At 33.8% G+C, this 18,767-nt stretch overlaps 1 protein-coding gene across 1 annotated transcript in view; it reads left to right on the forward strand.

Annotated features, from left to right (window-relative positions):
• The window catches only part of CCDC88A (coiled-coil domain containing 88A), a 118,719-nt gene extending 104,732 nt beyond the window's left edge, over positions 1-13,987 (forward strand). The window contains exons 25-33 of the mRNA XM_044918969.1: positions 55-269; positions 3,653-3,736; positions 4,715-4,918; positions 5,520-5,591; positions 6,565-6,645; positions 8,614-8,882; positions 9,067-9,529; positions 13,106-13,205; positions 13,775-13,987. Of these exons, the coding sequence (XP_044774904.1) occupies positions 55-269; positions 3,653-3,736; positions 4,715-4,918; positions 5,520-5,591; positions 6,565-6,645; positions 8,614-8,882; positions 9,067-9,529; positions 13,106-13,170 (1,453 nt within the window). The 3' untranslated portion in view covers positions 13,171-13,205; positions 13,775-13,987. The remainder of the gene's footprint in view (positions 1-54; positions 270-3,652; positions 3,737-4,714; positions 4,919-5,519; positions 5,592-6,564; positions 6,646-8,613; positions 8,883-9,066; positions 9,530-13,105; positions 13,206-13,774) is intronic.
• The last annotated feature ends 4,780 nt before the right edge of the window (positions 13,988-18,767 follow it).

The raw sequence follows: 18,767 nt of genomic DNA on the forward strand, positions 1-18,767 counted from the left end.
GGATTTATATGTTGAATTTTAGACTGATAAGAGTTTTTTAAATTATTCTATTAGGAGAGGCAACTGGATTACTCTAAAAATGAGAAAATTGATTAAGTCTAAGAAAGATATTAATCGGGAACGTCAGAAATCTCTAACATTAACACCTACCCGCTCAGACTCCAGTGAAGGATTTCTTCAGCTCCCGCATCAAGATAGTCAAGATAGTTCTTCAGTAGGTTCAAACTCTTTAGAAGATGGCCAAACTTTGGGGACCAAGAAAAGCAGCAGTGAGTGCTTAAACTCTTTAAACATTTGTGATCTCTAGTATTGATTTAGAATCCTTTCAAAAGATTTCTTTTAACTTATAACTTAAGCAGTCATTTGGGGTAATAGTCTGATGAATGCATTTCTTTTTAACTCTATCTGATTATAAAATTCATTGTGTACTGCAGTACTGCATAACCACATGATTTTCTGTATTATGTGTTTAGAAGAATACCAAACACAGAGATCCCATCATTTAGCCAGGGAGGAAAAACACTGTCCAAAGAGCATTGAGATAAGAGCCAGAGTATCCCTGCCACTTGCTAGTTGTATTAATACGGGTACACCTTTCTTTCACCTTTGTGTCATACTGCACAGGGTGATTATGAAGAGTAGGTGAGAAATGTTTATGTGCTCATCTTGATAATTTTTTGTAACTAAATAGAATAATAAGGCATTTTTATAATGGGGTTTTATTCATATACTTTGGTGTCAAATTGGAGCAAAGTTACATTGGTGAGAAGCAAAGAAAAACAGATGTGAATTCGAAGAGAATGTTACTCAATGATTTAGAAGTAACTGAAGGTTGTAAAAATTGTTGAGGGATTGCTTGGTAAAGGATCGATTAAAATTGATATGAGCTTGTTTATAAAATTGTGATTTAATTTTTTAAATTACAAATATAGCAGTATCACATCATAACATGCCCTATACAACTCATAATATTTTTATTTCATTACTAGTGTGCTTAACTAAACAAGAGCAAAGTAAAAGCCTAAAGAAGTATATTTTAAGAGAAAGAGAAAAGAATCCAGTGCTAGGCCCTTTGAAGATGTCCAACAAGTTGACTACTAACAATATTCTTATAGAATATGTAAACAAGATACTTTGAATCCACTCATACTATCACCAGAGTCACTAAATTAAAAAATATGTATTTGTGTATGTGTGTGTGTGTGTATATATATATATATATGTATATCTATATGAAATAGTTCTATATAATTTCACTGCTATTCTTTTGAAGTAAATAGGCAAAAACAGCTACTACTTTCCCCAGGGATAGACTCTCCTTCTGGCAACTCTCAAAACACTCAAAAAACTATAGTGTTTTGGCCTCAGGGGAATTATCTCTGAAAAGACAGTATTTTAGGGTGTAGATGAGGCATTCATTATAGCTTATATTTCAGAATACAACTATAGCACCCTAAAAACTAGAATCCATAAGTATTCATGCATACATACATACTTGTGTATGTGTATTAGTCTCAAGAAAGTGTTTAAATTCTGTATCCCCACACAAGATTACCATTACCTGGGTTTTTTGCTATCTAGTCTTATCAGTCAAATCTACATGAAATTTCTGAGTATTCTTGTAGAGAAATCATCAGGTTTATCTTAAAAAGATGCCAGATAATTCAATTTTATGTTACCTTTAGAGGTAAAATATCTGACATCATATTAAATGAGAAATGGTAATAGGTCTACTTAGTTTTTTTCCAATTAAAGGAAGATATTTCATAAGGGATTGATTTCTTTCTTTTTTTTTCTTTTTTCTTTTTTTTTAAGTAAGCTCTACACCCAGCATGGGGCTTGAACTCACAACTCTGAGATCAAGAGTCGCATGCTCTACCGACTAGGCCAGCCAGGCCCCCTAAAGAAAGATTTCAATTCAGATATGATAATGTAACACAAGAAAGGCACAACAGTCTTTGTTGAGGTCAACTTGTCTGTTTTTAATATAAAGCTGACATTCTTTCATACTCCCGGCTGGAACATCCAGAATAAGGATCAGAAGGCAGTAATATTCTCCTTTCCTGTAGTTCTTCAGTTTTAGAATTTTTTAAATAAACAAAAACCCAGCAATGCTAATGTTCCCTGAATTTCAGTATGTTGGAAAAAGAATATTGTATATCTACAAACTAGTTGACATAGAAGGACCACATTCCACCACTGGCAAATTTAATCCTTTTATCCTGTCTGTCAGTAAAGCAGTCTTTGGAAAACAGTTGAAACAGAAGTATCTAAACAAGACAACATGTGCATGCTGCAATCACTCAGCTTTGTTTTAGCCAAATGTCCATTTTTACATTGCTTTCAGTTCATTTCTTTTTAATCATTAAAAACAGCTGTGTTTACCAAGCCAGAAAAGAAATAGGTCAAATTAAAAGCCTAAATGAATCATGACTGTACCTAATAGCAGTCAAATAAGTTAAAAAGCTGTATGTCCATTGCATTCTTCTTAATGGAGAAAAACTTTGATTATTTACAAGATGATGGCAAACCTTAAGAAGGAGTATCGTCATTAAGGCTATATACAATATGCTGTTAAGTCTTTATTCACATCATCTCCCTAACTCCTAAATTGCAGTTCCAAAAAGGTGTAACAGTTTTCTGTATTTGAATCTTATTAAAATATAACTCAAGAATGTTAGTGACTCTAGTGAGCATTTTAATTTTTATGCTAATGACACCTACTATAATTCTAATTCTAATTTTCATTTACAGAATTTTTCTGCACAGTGCTACCTTTGTTTTTCTTAATAAACTCACCCAAAAAGCCCTTCAAAATACCTAAAAATGTTACAAATATGTATTTCTCTGTCGTTTTTGCTTACATTAGGGTGCCTCTTATCTTTTAGCCTGAACAGAGCTTAGTGCTAGCTTTTCTCTTTTCCCTATCCAACCTTTTGCAAAATGAAATGAATGTAATTGCTCATGTCATTTTTTGAAAGACTTTGCTCAGAAGAATAAATATTTTCATGGTGCTGTTAAATAATGCACCAGAATTCAAATTAACCCCAAAAAATAATTCCCTATTTCCTTTGTTAAAGTTTAAGAAAATAATGAAAGTTTTTATAAAGTTTCTTTAGATTGTTTTAAACATTCCCTGGGCACCCACGTTTTTGTTGATATATATTACTAGAATACTCCTGTAAAATGTTCATTTTCCTAAGTAACTTTTTTCCAAGATGAAGTCTTTTTATTTAAAAGGTTAAAATAGAGGATTGAAAAGCCTTGTGCATTTTCATCATGGATGCTGTGGCCCACTAATAGCCCTAATTTTAAAGGTATACCTTTATAACTTAACTAGGAAAATTGTTCCTTCAGTAAGTACTTTAATCAGTTCCTATATTTGTAGGACTTTAGCCAATCGAAGCTTTCGAAGTATATGTTCCTCATCATTGTCTTCAGTGCTTTCCAAGTATTTTAAAGTGTCAAAGTACATATTTCATATTTCATTATCACTCAGCAGCATGAGAATAATAGCTTTAGTATAGCATACATAGCTGAAACTCAGACATTCATTTCTGTCCTTAATTTCAACATTTAACTCCCATCTGTTCTTCTCCCTTTTTTCTTTCATTTTTCTGTTTCTGTTTTTCCTCATGCTCTGACATTAAAGTGGTTGCACTGAAAAGACTGCCCTTTTTGAGGAACAGACCGAAGGATAAAGACAAAATGAAGGCCTGCTACCGTCGTTCCATGTGTAAGACTTTATGACAGTTCAGCTTCTTTCAAATGACTACACTGGCTTCCATTACTAATTTTTCACTAACCTTTCTCTGGACTGTGCCAATCTTCTTATTTTGCAAAGTGCAGTCTTCCTCTAATTCAAGGAGCTGGAAGAATTTTTTTTTCAAAACTGGCACTGAAGTCGCATTATATGTTCACTGATACATATACATGCATATATGTTTAGTCATACGTGTAATATACTTATAAATTTCCAGTGCCTTCTAAAAGTTGGCAGAAAAAAAAACAATTTTCTATGCCATAGAGAATTTTTTCCCAAATAAATTTACTTAAAATATAACAAAACCTTTAGCATTAGGAATTTATTTTCTTAATGAACTAAATTAAACAAACAAATAAATAAAATGGCCTGTAACCCTTGAAAACGTTTGTCATTCTTTATATATTAATACTCTTTTTTTTAAGTGGTATGGGTAATTACATAATCAAATTAAATGTCACTTTGGATATCATCTCTTTCAGGTTTTTATTGAATGGTATACTTATTTGATACATAAAAAATGATTTCTTCAGTAACCTGCTCTGACCAAGGACTCTTTGTCATTTTCAATAATGATGCTGTATAAGAACTGCTCTCCATCTTACCTTTATTCATTCCATTTCTGTCATCACAAAACCACATTATGAAGGCTTCTAATTATATTGCACATCACTGCGCAAAAGCATGGCAGTTGTACAGAGTAAAATTCCTTTTCCTATCTTTAAAGGGGGTGGAGGCGGGATAAAAATATTTACTGAAATTTATCAGCCTTTGGCCTACTCATTTCATTCAGCTGAATGCATGTCATAATTCTCATGACCTTGTGGTTATAGTCTTTGATGTTCATTTGCATTAATCCATAAACAAAAACCAGATCATTTATAATACAAGATAGAAATAAGAGCAGATACATTAACCATGCTGATTCATTTGCTTTCATTTGCATCCCAGCCATGAATGACCTGGTGCAGTCCATGGTCCTAGCAGGAGGACAGTGGACAGGTAGTACTGAGAATTTGGAGGTTCCTGATGATATTTCAACGGGTAAAAGGAGAAAAGAATTGGGAGCTATGGCCTTCTCTACTACAGCCATCAACTTTTCAACTGTCAACTCTTCTACAGGCTTCAGATCCAAGCAGTTGGTTAATAATAAAGGTATAGGCTGTCTGCTCTTTGCACTGTGGTGTAACTGTTGACAACAGGAATTTTAATTTGACTTTTCCATGTGTACTTTTTGACAGCAACAACCTGAAATAATTTACTAAAACAGTCTGGATTCGATTTAAGAGAATTTTCAAATCATTTCAGAAATTTAAAACATCATACAAATAATTAAAATCTTTCCTAGGCCTTTCCTAATAAACAGCTGATGAACTAACAAGAAAAGGAAAAGTAAGCCAAGTAAAGAGTGAGAAAGGGAAAAAGTGATGATAGAAGCTTAAAAAAAAAAAAACTAAAAACAATATAACTTCAACCAGAGAGAACCATGTAGAACAACCCCGGCTCTTGCTTTGCTTTGCAGGGTCCTTGGGGAGATTGTTTCACTGCTTCTGGTGTTAAGCGAGTCAACTCTCATCACAGCTATTCTGTTTCTTATTCCTAGTTCGAGTTTCTGGTTAAGTCTATGAAATATGTTAAATCAAGATGTGTTACATGTGATTGAAAAAGAATATCTATATCTGCATAAATGAAATTTTAAAATGGGGGTTTTTTTTGTTTAAAAATATTTTTATATCCATTTTGCTATTTTATGTAGATACTACATCCTTTGAAGACATAAGTCCACAAGGTATTAGTGATGATTCTAGTACGGGATCAAGAGTTCATGGTAAGATATGAACTTTATTTAGAGAGTACATATTCCATACAGAATGGGAATGCTGAGGCTCTGGCATTGATTTGGTGAATGTGGCATTGCCAGCAAGCATGTTTTCTCTAACCTGCATCTCATAACTACTTCTGCCATTTCTTCAAACCTAATACTCCCTTTTGCCCCTTTTAAGGTTATTGCTTCATCCTAAGTAGTCTCTCTCTTGGTCAAGGTCATTTATAAAGTATGCCTGCACAATGCTCAAAGGTAATTTTGTTGCCATTTTGGTATAAGGTTAAAGTTATGAGAAACATTTTACCATTGGTTTAAAAAATATTTAGTTTGATAAAGGATGAACTCTGAGAAACACATTTTCTGCAGTGGTGAGCATTTTAGATTTTTAAGTTTCTGGAGAGATCTGCAAAACCGTATCTTGCCAAACTAAAATATTAATAATAAATGGATAGTATGTTGAGGGAATTTCATACATAAGCAGGATTTTAAGAAACAGGGTAGGGTCATGTTAACTGCAATTGTTTCCCTTGTACGGATAGGAATGCAGGACATTAACTGTGCAGATGCTCATGTTCCTCCTGTTCGTGGCATCTGCAGTGTGCAGGGTTCCTTGTCTGATCTGTTGTAAGTGACCTAATCACTAGCACTTTTTTTTCTTTTTCTTTTTGGCATGTCACTCGACTCAGCCAAAACAGTTCTGGTATCCATCTAGAAATCATTTCCAAATCTAAATATGCACTTTATTTCCTTTTCTTTGGATCTCAATTAGTGTTTCAGAAGTGTCTTATTCTAAAGTGTCTAACTGAACTATCTGGAAATGCTTTTGCTCTCTAATCTGTAAGATTCAACTCTGGGCATGCTCAGTCTGTGAAAGTATGCATGATCGTTTCCTCAAAGCATTCTGTGCTCAGAATGTAAAAGTTCAATGTCATTAGCTAGAAGTTTTATCACACTGTCTCCTGATTTTTTCATTTAGCTTCAAGACCAGCCAGCCTTGATAGTGGCAGAACATCCACTAGCAATAGTAATAATAATGCTTCAGTCCATGAAGTCAAAGGTATGCTGTAGGTAAATTTATTAATATTGTCCATCCATTTCCAGATTTTATAATTAGAAGATTGATGAAGTTTCTGGGGTAAAGTATAAAATCCAAATCATCTATGTTTGGAACATAGTTCCTTGGAACATTTTATACTTCTTACATTGTAATACAGTGTATACAATGTGTATAAATGTAAAAACAGGAGCAGTTACTTTGGTTGCCATTTTTCATCTTCACAGATAAAATATTTTTATGTAATTTTTAACTTCAAAAATATCTGTAGGTCCTTATTTTTCTTACGTTTTGTCTTTGTCATGAAAATGGGTTGTCCTTAATTTTCTCATGAGGCATGTGCATTGAACTCCCATTATAGAAGTGTTTTAGAAATACTTTTAGCTTAAGTTATTGACGAAATAAGGGGAAATAACTTTTTAAATTTAAGAAGACAGTTATGTTTGTGTATAACAGACAAATGGATGCACACAGCTTATATAAAGAATTACTTCAGGGTTTTTTCTTAATTTTTTAATATGCATTCTAAGGTAAGGTTTTTATGTAAATGTCTAGAGGCCTTGACTAGTACTTTTTCCCTTAAAGGTTTACTGCCTACTCGGATTCTGGAATTGTTTAATAGATTATAAAAGTTGGTGAAAATAGTTATTCTCTCAAGTCCAGAATTGTCAAATTATAATTTGTTCTGTTGCTTTTTGTATTATAAAATCATTTTGTCTCAATTGTAATTTTATCATTAATGCTATGACTCTGTTGCAGTGGTATGAAAAATCTGATCTCAAGAAGGGATTATTTTTTTATTTTTATAATCATGTTCTTATATCCAGTAGAAAAGTTTAGTCTGAAAATATGAAGTATTTCTTTCCTGATTTGAAAATTTAAGAAAATCTTTTTATAAAATGTTATATAACTTGAGCCAGATTCTTTCATGACCCACTTTACTCTCTCTGATTAGGAAACTGTGGAAAGTTGTATTTTCCATCTTGATACTATCTCTGTACAGTTTGGTATCAATTAGAATCCACATAAGGAATAGCATTAAACATTAGGGAGCTTTTATCCAGAACTAGTAATGTGCATTCTGTACAGTTGCTCAAACTCAGTTGAGTCTTTTAAGGCTATATATGGGGCGCCTGGGTGGCTTAGTCGTTAAGCGTCTGCCTTCAGCTCAGGTCATGATCCCAGAGTCCTGGGATCGAGCCCCGCGTCGGGCTCCCTGCTCAGCGGGAAGCCTTGCTTCTCCCTTTCCCACTCCCCCTGCTTGTGTTCCCTCTCTCCCTGTCTCTCTCTGTCAAATAAATAAATAAAATCTTTAAAAAAAAAATTAATGCTATATAGCCACATGCCAACAGTGGAAAGCAGGAACAATCAGATGACTCAGACATTAAAGAATAAAATATACAACATACTTGATTTTGTATTTTTACTAGAACTTGCTAAGTATATCATATCTCCATTGATTTTCCTTTATATGCCTGCTATTTAAATTTTAAGAAAATTTCTTTAAGTTTATTCATTCAGGATGAACAGAGAAACCTTCAAGTAAGGAATGAAGATTTCATAGAGAGGCAAAGAATTAGAATTTTTAACTTCTGAATTTGTATTCTGGTTTTAACATTCTGAAATAATTTAAAATTCATATAATCATATTTTGTTCTAAATTGTGAGGTGTTTTACAGTTACTTGAACCTGAATTTTTAAAAATGTATCATTTACTTATTTGTAGTTTGGCTCTGAGTGTAGTGGAGAAAGCAAGTATTTGCCCTTGTAGAACTCAAAATATTTTTGTCAAAATGAGACTAGGATAGACAATGTTAGACTGATGAAAGATGAACACAGTTTACTAAGCATTTCTAAATAAAGCTTGAAAGTTAGTTTAGCTATTCATAAGAATCCAGTCAACAAATGTTATTACTTAGTTTTACTCTCATTTCTGTTACCGAACTCTTAACACACCATTTACTCCAAAAGCAGGTGCAGTTAATATCCAAAGCAGGCCACAGAGCCACAGCAGTGGAGAATTTAGCCTGCTTCATGATCATGAGACTTGGTCCAGCAGTGGTAGCAGTCCAATTCAGTATTTGAAAAGACAGACCAGATCAAGTCCAATGCTCCAGCACAAAATGCCTGATTCGTTAGAGAGTCGAGCACATCACAAGATCAAAACTGGTTCCCCTGGAAGTGAAGTTGTTACTCTACAACAGTTTTTGGAAGAAAGCAACAAGCTTACCTCAATACAGGTTAGTTTTACCTGGTAGGACCTTAATTTAGATGGACACTGCAAGTTAAATTTTTGTGACTGAACTATAGAGCTTCTTTTTAAGTTAAGGGGTGCTTAGCAGTTTTATATCATACAATCTAATATATCAGGAAAGTAAAAGCTTGGCTGCATTCACTAATCTGTTGTGGTATCTTTTTTAACAGATAAAGTCCTCAAGTCAAGAGAATCTTTTAGATGAAGTAATGAAAAGTTTGTCTGTTTCTTCTGACTTTCTGGGAAAAAACAAACCAGTTAGCTGTGGTCTGGCCAGGTCAGTAAGTGGAAAAACCCCAGGAGACTTCTACGATAGACGGACAAGTAAGCCTGAACAATTTGTGAGACCCAGTCCTCGAAAGACTGAAGATGCCTACTTCATTAGTTCTCCAGGAAAACCTACACTAGGCACTCAAAGAAAGATAAAATTAGTAAAAGAAACTTCTCTGTCACGACAATCAAAAGATAGTAATCCTTACGCCACTTTACCTCGTGCAAGCAGTGTGATCTCTACTGCCGAAGGAACTACTCGAAGGACAAGCATCCATGATTTTTTGACCAAGGACAGTAGACTACCTATGTCAGTTGATTCACCACCAGCTACTGCTGATAGCAGCATCACTGCAACATCTAGTGAGTACCTTTTACACCAGTGGTCCTCTTATACACTTCACAGTCCAACCCATGCTGTAGGATCTCATGCGCAAAATGATTTAGCTAAACATAAATCCAAGTCTCTGTATGCCCAGGCTAGAAAGTCAAGAACAGAAAAGTCACATTTTCTAAACCAAACTTTTGCCATTATTAATATGTCTAATGATGCATTTGGAATATCAGCTGAAGATAGTGGAGAGTCATTTACTGTGGCTCATCCATCTCAGCCGTTTTTATCCCTGAATACAGAACTAGTTAGTAACATAAGTGGGTTACCTCCCAGGCTAATCACAAGAGTAACTGACCAGGCTTCTGCCTCTTTAGATAAAGCTGCAAAGAAAGATAACGAACAGTTTTCTGATAATCAGAGCCCTAGTAACAGTAACCCACAGTCTTCTGCAGATAGCAATAATCTTATCACTCCTGCATGCTTCCATCCTGATGACACAGAAGCTGCATTGTTGGTTTCTGAGGATAATCAGACTGTTTGGTATGAATATGGTTGTGTTTGATCAAAACTGCACAATATAATACTGATGTTACTTGATATGCACTGTGCTTCTCTAATCTTATTTGAAAAGATGCTGTTGAAAAGTATAGTTTGGCTAGGCTTATATTTTTATTTTTAAATTGTGGCATAGTATTCACTTGTACATGATGGCATGTGTATAAATATGAATGTGTAACCATACCAAAGCCTGCATGAAATATTAATTGCATTGTACATTTTCTGCATGACTTTAAAAACCTTAACAATACATGCTCCTCTTTCACATTTCTTGTCACCTGATACAAGATTGTTACTTTGATACCTGGAAGCATATTAAAATAGTTGCATGCTGTAATTACCAAGAAGGCATTTCCAAGTCATATTTACTTTGTTGCTCCCAAAAAAGAATGCTCATTTTCTCCCTCCCTCCTTTTTTGCTCCCCTTCACTCCCTCTCCTTGTCCTTCACTCTTCACTCCTTTCCTCCCCCAGAATGTGCACTTCCTGTTGTACATGTACAGTGTTAAGGAAACTATGTAAAAAGATGTCATTTTCTTTTGCCATTTAACTATGTCTTCTGTTCTGTTTTATTTTCAAGGAAATAGTAACTCCATTAACACTTCCTGTAGCAAATATTAACTATTGCCCATATTTATAAAACTGTTCAGATTTAAAACATTGTTAATACTCATAAGTTTATAATAACTCATAATTCTTTAAAAACCCCACCAGATTTATGTTACTAGGAGCATTTGTATTAATTCTGTTTCTTCGCTTTTCTTCATCTGATAAATGTAAGAACTCAAGGACCATCTTTCCTTTAAGATGACTTTTTTACTTGGAATCAGTTAATACATTAGTTTTGCCAGTTCTTTTTTTATATAGAGTCAAAGAGTAACAAATCAAATAATAATGTGTTGGAAATTTGCATTTTTCTGTTCAAAAGTAGTAAGTTTACAAAGTAGTGAAGACTGTTGCTTCTATAATCTATTTATTAAATTTTATGTGTTTGTCCTTAAAACAGCTTTTTAAATGAGTATACTGTGCTAAAATAAAATTAACATTAGAATTTAAATGAACAAGTGTGTTTTTAGTGGAACAAATTTTAGAACTACAAATTAATACAAACTTTTAGCTAAAAAAATAACCATATAAGATAAAGAGAATATTTTCTAACTCTAACTGCAGTGTCATAAACTTTAAAATTATCTTGCTGTGGTTATAGCACTTTTAAAGCAGAATCAGCTAAACTTGAGTCTCTAATTCCCAGAATTAAAAAAAAAAAAAGAAATGAAATGAAACAAAGCCATAACCCTGATTCACTTACTTCTGGAGGAGTAGATCTTAGCTCTTTTTCTGGAATGTTTTTGCCATTTTGACTCAGCCTAAATATTACTGCTAATAACTCAGCCTGGCATCTGGAAAGGAATGCTTTGAAATGTAACTTGCTAAATGGGGAGGAAATCACTATTTTATACATGTTGTTACATTAAATTATTATTCTTATTAATTGGACCAAAGGAAATAGAATCCATAGAGAATCTTTGCTTAACAAAATGTCTATCCTTTAAATTAAGCCATTCTCTGGTACTTAAACAAGATCGTTGTGGGGGCTAGGCCCTCTCCATTTTTATCTTTGACTGTGCTTCTTTTCTCACAGCCAGCTATTACTAAAAACGGTTCTATTGCAGATAATCACATAAGCACAAACAGAAAATTTTCATATTTTTTAGTACCACCTAATATATTTTGTCCATGAATACATCTACCTATTTTATTGTCTCTTGTTTCACTGTCAGCCCTAACTTTAAAAATGTTTTTTGGCTTCTCTTCTTTTTTTTATAACCTAATAATAAAACTTAATGGTAAATATAAGTGAGATTAGATGGGGGCCACATATGATTAAAATGTAATAATTAGTGTTACTTCTTTTCCACTTTGAGTCAAGAATTATTTTATAACCATTTCAACTCTTTAGATATTACAAATCTGGCCATACACTTTAAATTTAAAATATTAAATTTATTTATGCAAAATATATTGAGAAATCATGTCCTATTATGTTAAAACTGTGTGGTTATTTTACAAAATTAGACTTACAGGAAAACAGTATTTCCAATACAAATGGCTATAGTTTATAGTATAACATGTTTTCACAAGGAATATATACACTGTGCATGTAAGACAGATCCATACCATGTCCATGTGTCTTGAGGATTGTCTGTGAGAATACAGGCTAGACTTCCTCCAGAGACTATCACCAGCTGTGGAGTCATAAAATTTTCTCAAAATACCAGTTTCTTCTTACATTTCTTCATAACACTTGGAATCAAATTTTTAGCATGGGAAAAACCTTAGAAATCATCTACAGCCAGTGCTTCCCAAACTTAAAAAATCAACATCTACTTGCTAAACAAGTCTTACAAAGATGCACCAGTATTTTATTTTTGTTACTGTTTTTAAAGATAAAATTAACCAACTCTGACTCAATTGAGCAGCTGCACTTTTTTCCTCTAAGACATCTCTATAAATATCTTACGATTTCATAAAGGAATATTTGGAAAACTATTTGGAGATTCAGTACCCTGATTTTAGATGAAACTGAGTAGCATTCACATTCCTGCCCTGGGTTTCTAGAAATCATACCCTCATTATTTGTGTGACCTTGTAAACTGACATTGTTAGGCATTGGGTCCCCTTTGACCAAAGCAGTTTTAGCTTTAACAGTGAAAGCAGGCATAATTTTTCTCCGTAAATAAAACAAATACTTCATTGTGGATGTTTCTGTGGCTGCATGCAAGATTATTTTGTACTTTAAAACTGTGACCGTTTAGTAAATAAACAGAGTAAACCTATCTGATGCTACTAAAAGGACATAAGTATATTATTTCTGGCTTTTAAAATACAACAGTCTTTAAGTAATAAGATATCTATCAGATTAGTAACTTTCCCAGTTAGATTCTTTCTTCTTGCCCTACTCAACAAGAGCTCGTTAGTTTCTTAACTTCATGAATTATATTATGCTTAACCTTTGATTAAATAACATGAAATGCTTTTCTCCTGCAGATGTGGACAAAGTACAAGAAAGCAGAAATTCAAAAAGCAGGTCTAGGGAGCAACAAAGCTCCTAATTCTATTACCCACTACATGACATGTGGGCCAAGTGGTGAGTTTCTTGCTTAAAATGTAAATGAGATTAGTCTCATTTATACAAACTAACCGAGTTACTTATAAGAACAAGTGCACATTGCATTAACAGATGTAAATATTGCTTGCTTATTCATGACTTTCTGTCCTACTTATTAGTCAAGCAAGATTTATTGATTGCTATAAGTTTTTGCCTGTCAGTGCAGGAAACAAACCTTTAAATATTATTTTTCTTTTTTTCTTAATTTAAACTTAATTTTTTTTTTGAGAGGGAGAACTTAATTTTACTTGTGAATTATGTTCTAGGAATTCCTTTTTTAATCTGAAGTCTTTTTCTTTTTTTTTGGTAGGAATACAACTTTCCCACAATGTTTTTGATAATTGAGAACAAACAAATTAAATACCTTTTGTATGAAGAGCCACTCAAGGAAAAATTGTCTCTGACTTTCTGTCACTCTCTCGTTCCTATAGAAGAAATATCTGGTGCATGTTGTTCTTATAGTGGCTACTCTGTATTTTATCTCTCTCTCTTATCTTCAAGCTTTTCTTATATTTTCTTTCTTCTTTCTACCTTCCAACTAAATACAGAGAGAAAAGTGTCCTTCAGTTTCTCAGTGTGAAGCCTTTATTTCTGAAGTAACAAGACACCCAACTATAGGAATCATTTTAAAAATCTTTAAGGAGACTTTAAACAATCCTTCGTGACTAGAGCAGGCAAGAAATACAAAACCTTCATTCCTTCCTTGAATCAAGGAGCACTACTGGAGTCAACTGCCAAAATTTTTAGAAGGTTTTAGGACTTACTATACATTGTATTGATAAGATCTACTGAATAAAGGATGTTCTCTCACTAAGGACCAAGTGTTATAAGATTCCAAGAAGTACTCCAAGAACAATCTACTTCTTTCGTCATTTGTTTATGAATTTATCCATGTTTGCTTAATGCTTCTGCTAAGTATTAGCCAAAATCTAGCCATTTATATTTAGTTGTGTAAATCTAAATTAAATGCTGTAGTATGTTGTGGAATGTACTATATATCATGATACAGAGAACATTGTTTTGGCATGTCAGACCTTACTTGGTTAGCAGACTGCATGTGTTGGTATCCTTTCCTTTTTTTTAACCAATTATTTTGATGCACTGCAAAAGAAATTCAGTTTATGAAGATAAATCTGAAAAATAGCTATAAAAAATTTACAGTAACATTAATCTTTCCGTATTCCCCTTTAAGCAACACTAAGCATTCACACCTGGATCCAAGGTAATTAAAAAGAGTGTTTTTCTGAAACTTTTTTAGTAAGGTGGTTTTCCAGCAAATTGCATTCCCAAGATAATGCTGTTGTGTTTTAAATTCATTTCCCTTCTTCAGTATTGGGTTATGTATGTGTGTTTGTTTTTTTAACACGAGAGCTGACTGTTGCTTAAGAAGTTTTCTTATGGCAAAAAAAAAAAATGTAAATAATTTACTATGATCTGCATTTTGCCAGGAACTCATTTATTTTTAAGGTTATCACATATTAATAAGAACTTTTCTGTTTTTGTCCTTTATAATATTACATTAAAGTTGGTAACTGTTATTGGTACTTTTGAAATATTTGTATGCATTTGTTACCTTAAACATCTGAAAGAAGCACAAAAAAAGTAGATTTAGTTAACCCAGGGAAACATCAGTTTTTTTGTAGCTCCAATTTTATATCACAGTTTTATTTTCTTACGAAATCAAAAAATGCATTGATACTTATTAATGCAAATTCATTATTTAACATAAATATCAGAATAATCTTAAAGGTCTGAAATGAGAAAGATAATGACCTTTTTATTTTAACAGTATACTTCTTAGGCTCTCATTACCAGCTCTAAAAATCTTTTTGGAATAATTCCATATTCATAGTGTGTGGTTTAGGAACTATGTGTTTCATCACTAACCTAGTAGCCATGAGACTGTGTTTGTCTCTCCCTGCCTCCCTTCCCTCTCTCTCTCCCATCCCCCTTCCCTCTCTCTCTCTGTCTCCCTCTCCCTTTCTCTTTCTGGTAGGCCAGTTAGCAGTATTGTGTTCATAGTCTACTTTCAGAAAGACTTAATGAAAAGAAAGACAGCATGTATAGTTGACCAGAAATTAAAAAGGAATTTAGAGAACTTGGACTTAACGTAACTTAATGCCACCATTAACTTAGGTTTTGCCGCCAAATAATGCTGTAAAATTAAATCACTTTTAAACTCTTGGATGAAAGGTGCTATGTAAATGTAAATACAAAGGATTCTTACTCAAATACAACTATTGCACAATAGACATATTTAAAACTTATTCTCTAGATTTTGAAACATCTCTCTCCATCGTGACTCCCTAGATTCAAGTATCAAATTGATAATGGGCATCATGGCAGTCTAGAGATACTTGCATGTAAAAAATGTAAATTCATTTTTAGGTGGATAAATTGAAAGTAAATATAGAAGTTATGTTTTAGCCAAATACAGTAAGTGGGTAACTTAGATTTATATTAACTAGCATCTAATTTGCACAACTAGGACACATCCCAGGACAATTACTGAAAGTTGGAATTTAATGAGTAGGAAGTGGCCTGGTGAGGGTGAATCATACCACAGCTTGACCTCTCCAGAACACTAATGTCCTAAAATAGAGAACCTATTGACTTAAGCAGCACATTATTGCTTCACGTAGAACATGCTTAGGGGCAGCCTATATAGTACTGAGTCTAAGGAGGCTGACCCTGAGAAAGTGCAGTTAGAGACAAAGGGGGAACACTTAAGACCATGAAAGTAGGAATATTCTCAATTATATTCATCACGTTTTTCATACCATTTCAAGAAAGGACTAGATAATAACCTCATGAATATTTTACTTTCTCCAAAAGATTCAGAAGCAAACTTGGTAGGAAGTCACTCCTTTCCCTTAGATAAACTGCTTCTGCCAAACAAAATAGTATGGCTACCTAGAAACTTACTGGGGCCACTTTCCTGACTGGGGTCTGCCATGCTTTTATCTGGCTGTGTTCTAAATCAACACCTAGCCCTCCCCACCCCCACCCCAGGAAACTGAAGAATTAATATACAGGGTAATAGCTTCCGCAAAGAGCTCTAATAAAGTGCTTCAGATCTGGCCATGTGGAAAGGTTTGGTCCACGTTTTTGAACTGGTGGTTACCAAAGAGTTCACGTAACAGGTTTGTATGTAGCACCTTTCATGCAAGGCATGGTAAGAGCCTATTAAAAAAATCACTGTGCGTATTACAGAATTGCAGCCACCTCACAAATGAAATATTACAGCCTGCACTGTCTTAACAGTTTATGTCAGGAAGTGAAAAAGATACTGTACCAAATCTGGAATTACAATGAGGAGTAATAATGTATGCTACATGACTTTGTATTTTAAGTTACTTTTACAAGAAAAGTGAATTTTTGTGTTTTTCTTTTCTGCTACACTTTGTCCTGAGATGTATTTTTTCTTTAAGCCTTGAATGAGTAATACAAAAGGAGCCCATTTTGTGATATAAACCTTGATGTACATGTTGAGATATTTGGACAACAATGAAAATGCCTTAAAAGGAATGCTTATGGATAAAGTTGCACTTATAACACCCTTTAACAAAACCTGATTTTAAATTGTCTTTTTCTTTTCTACTAAGGGTTCTCTTTCAATGTTTGCCATTGTACTTATAATTGTTATTAAATACCAAATCAAATAATATAAAAGCTGTAACATTTCCTTTAAAAATAATGGTACTGAGGGATCTGGAGTTGAATGGCAGTGATTATTACTTGGTAATACCTATTACCAGCCACAGGAAGCCAGTTCGTAACAAACAATCACTGGTTTGATTTGTTTTTAAAAACATTTCATTATTTTTCATTTTAGTTTTTATCTTTATTACTCCTAAAAAATTAAGTTGGTTTAACATTCACTTCAACTGATTGATATAAAAATAAAACAAAGAGGTGATTTTTATAACAAGTGGTTAATAATCATTTAAAAATTGTAACAGGGCGCCTGGTGGCTCAGTTGGTTAAGCGACTGCCTTCGGCTCAGGTCATGATCCTGGAGTCCCGGGATCGAGTCCCGCAACGGGCTCCCTGCTCAGCAGGGAGTCTGCTTCTCCCTCTGACCCTCCCCCCTCTCATGCTCTCTCTCTCTCATTCTCTCTCTCAAATAAATAAATAAAATCTTTAAAAATAAGTAAATAAGTAAATAAATAAAAATTGTAACATATAATTTAGCTAAGTATTATCTTTCCTTTCCCTTTGCTCTGGAAAACCTTTTTTCAGACCTAACCCATAACCTTGTTTAGATGATTCTTTCTAAATCTTTTAGGGATGAGTATTGGTTTGGGAAAAGAATGGAATTTTACCAGTTCTGTCAATCCCCACATAGTTTAAATACAATAATATATTGCACAGAGCAGTGTCTTTCATTTTCATTTATAGACTTTGGAGAGGCAGAATGTTAGAGGAGGCAACCAGTTGTGTATTCTGGGACAGGTTAGTCTTTCTGAGCCTGTTTTCATTATAAGATGGGAAGGGCACTGTCCCCTGTCCTCAATCTTTGATTCTATTCATTAAACCTTCATTTTACGTGCAAAGCAACCTAAAATTTCCTCTTAGAGATGTAGTAAACAGGCAAAAGGTAACATGGCACCTTAGAATAAGTTATCATTTATGGACAATATTTAACTCCACAACTCTTAAATTCATTCTTTATAGAAATTCTGCCGTGAGTAGACTTGTAGCTTCTAATCCTATATATCAAAAAATAACGTTTTTACTCTTATTTTGCCTTTTAGTAACAAATTGGTTACACTATCACTACCAGATGGAAGTTACTTTTGAGTGACCAAACTTAGTAAAATATGGTTACCTCACAACTATCCCATTTGCTTATAAGAGAATTTTCATGATGGGATCTCTAGACTATTTCTGTAGTATAGTCTACCTGAGACCTTCAACTAACGAAGGTTTTGTTTTAAGCGAAAAAGTATGTTACTCAATTTTGAACTAGCTTCTATAACTGACAATATATAATCCTGAGTTCTTACACTGTTTCAGATGCCATAATTGAAGGGCGGGGGATAAGTAAAATTTAATACAGCCTCAGGGCAGAAAAAATTTTTTCCAAGTATGGTCACATTTCTAACCTCTCAAAAAGATTAAGCAAATCTTTCCTTAATCCTCATTCCCCAAAGATAACCACCATCAACAATTTAATATATTCCTATATTGCTTTTTATTTTTTCCCTATATGTACAATATATGTATAATTCTATATATGCTGTTTTTGCAACTTGCTTTATTCAAGTACAGTAAACACCCTAAAGAAGATGTAAGATGGGGCGCCTGGGTGGCTCAGTTGGTTAAGCGACTGCCTTCGGCTCGGGTCATGATCCTGGAGTCCCTGGATCGAGTCCCGCATCGAGTCCCGCATCGAGTCCCGCATCGGGCTCCCTGCTCGGCAGGGAGCCTGCTTCTCCCTCTCCCGCTCCCCCCTCTTGTGCTCTCTCTCTCACTCTCTCTCTCAAATAAATAAATAAATAAAATCTTTAAAAAAAAAAAAAAAGAACACCTTGTTTT

Source organism: Neomonachus schauinslandi, chromosome 10 (assembly GCF_002201575.2).
Source record: "Neomonachus schauinslandi chromosome 10, ASM220157v2, whole genome shotgun sequence".
Classification (NCBI taxonomy): domain Eukaryota; kingdom Metazoa; phylum Chordata; class Mammalia; order Carnivora; family Phocidae; genus Neomonachus; species Neomonachus schauinslandi.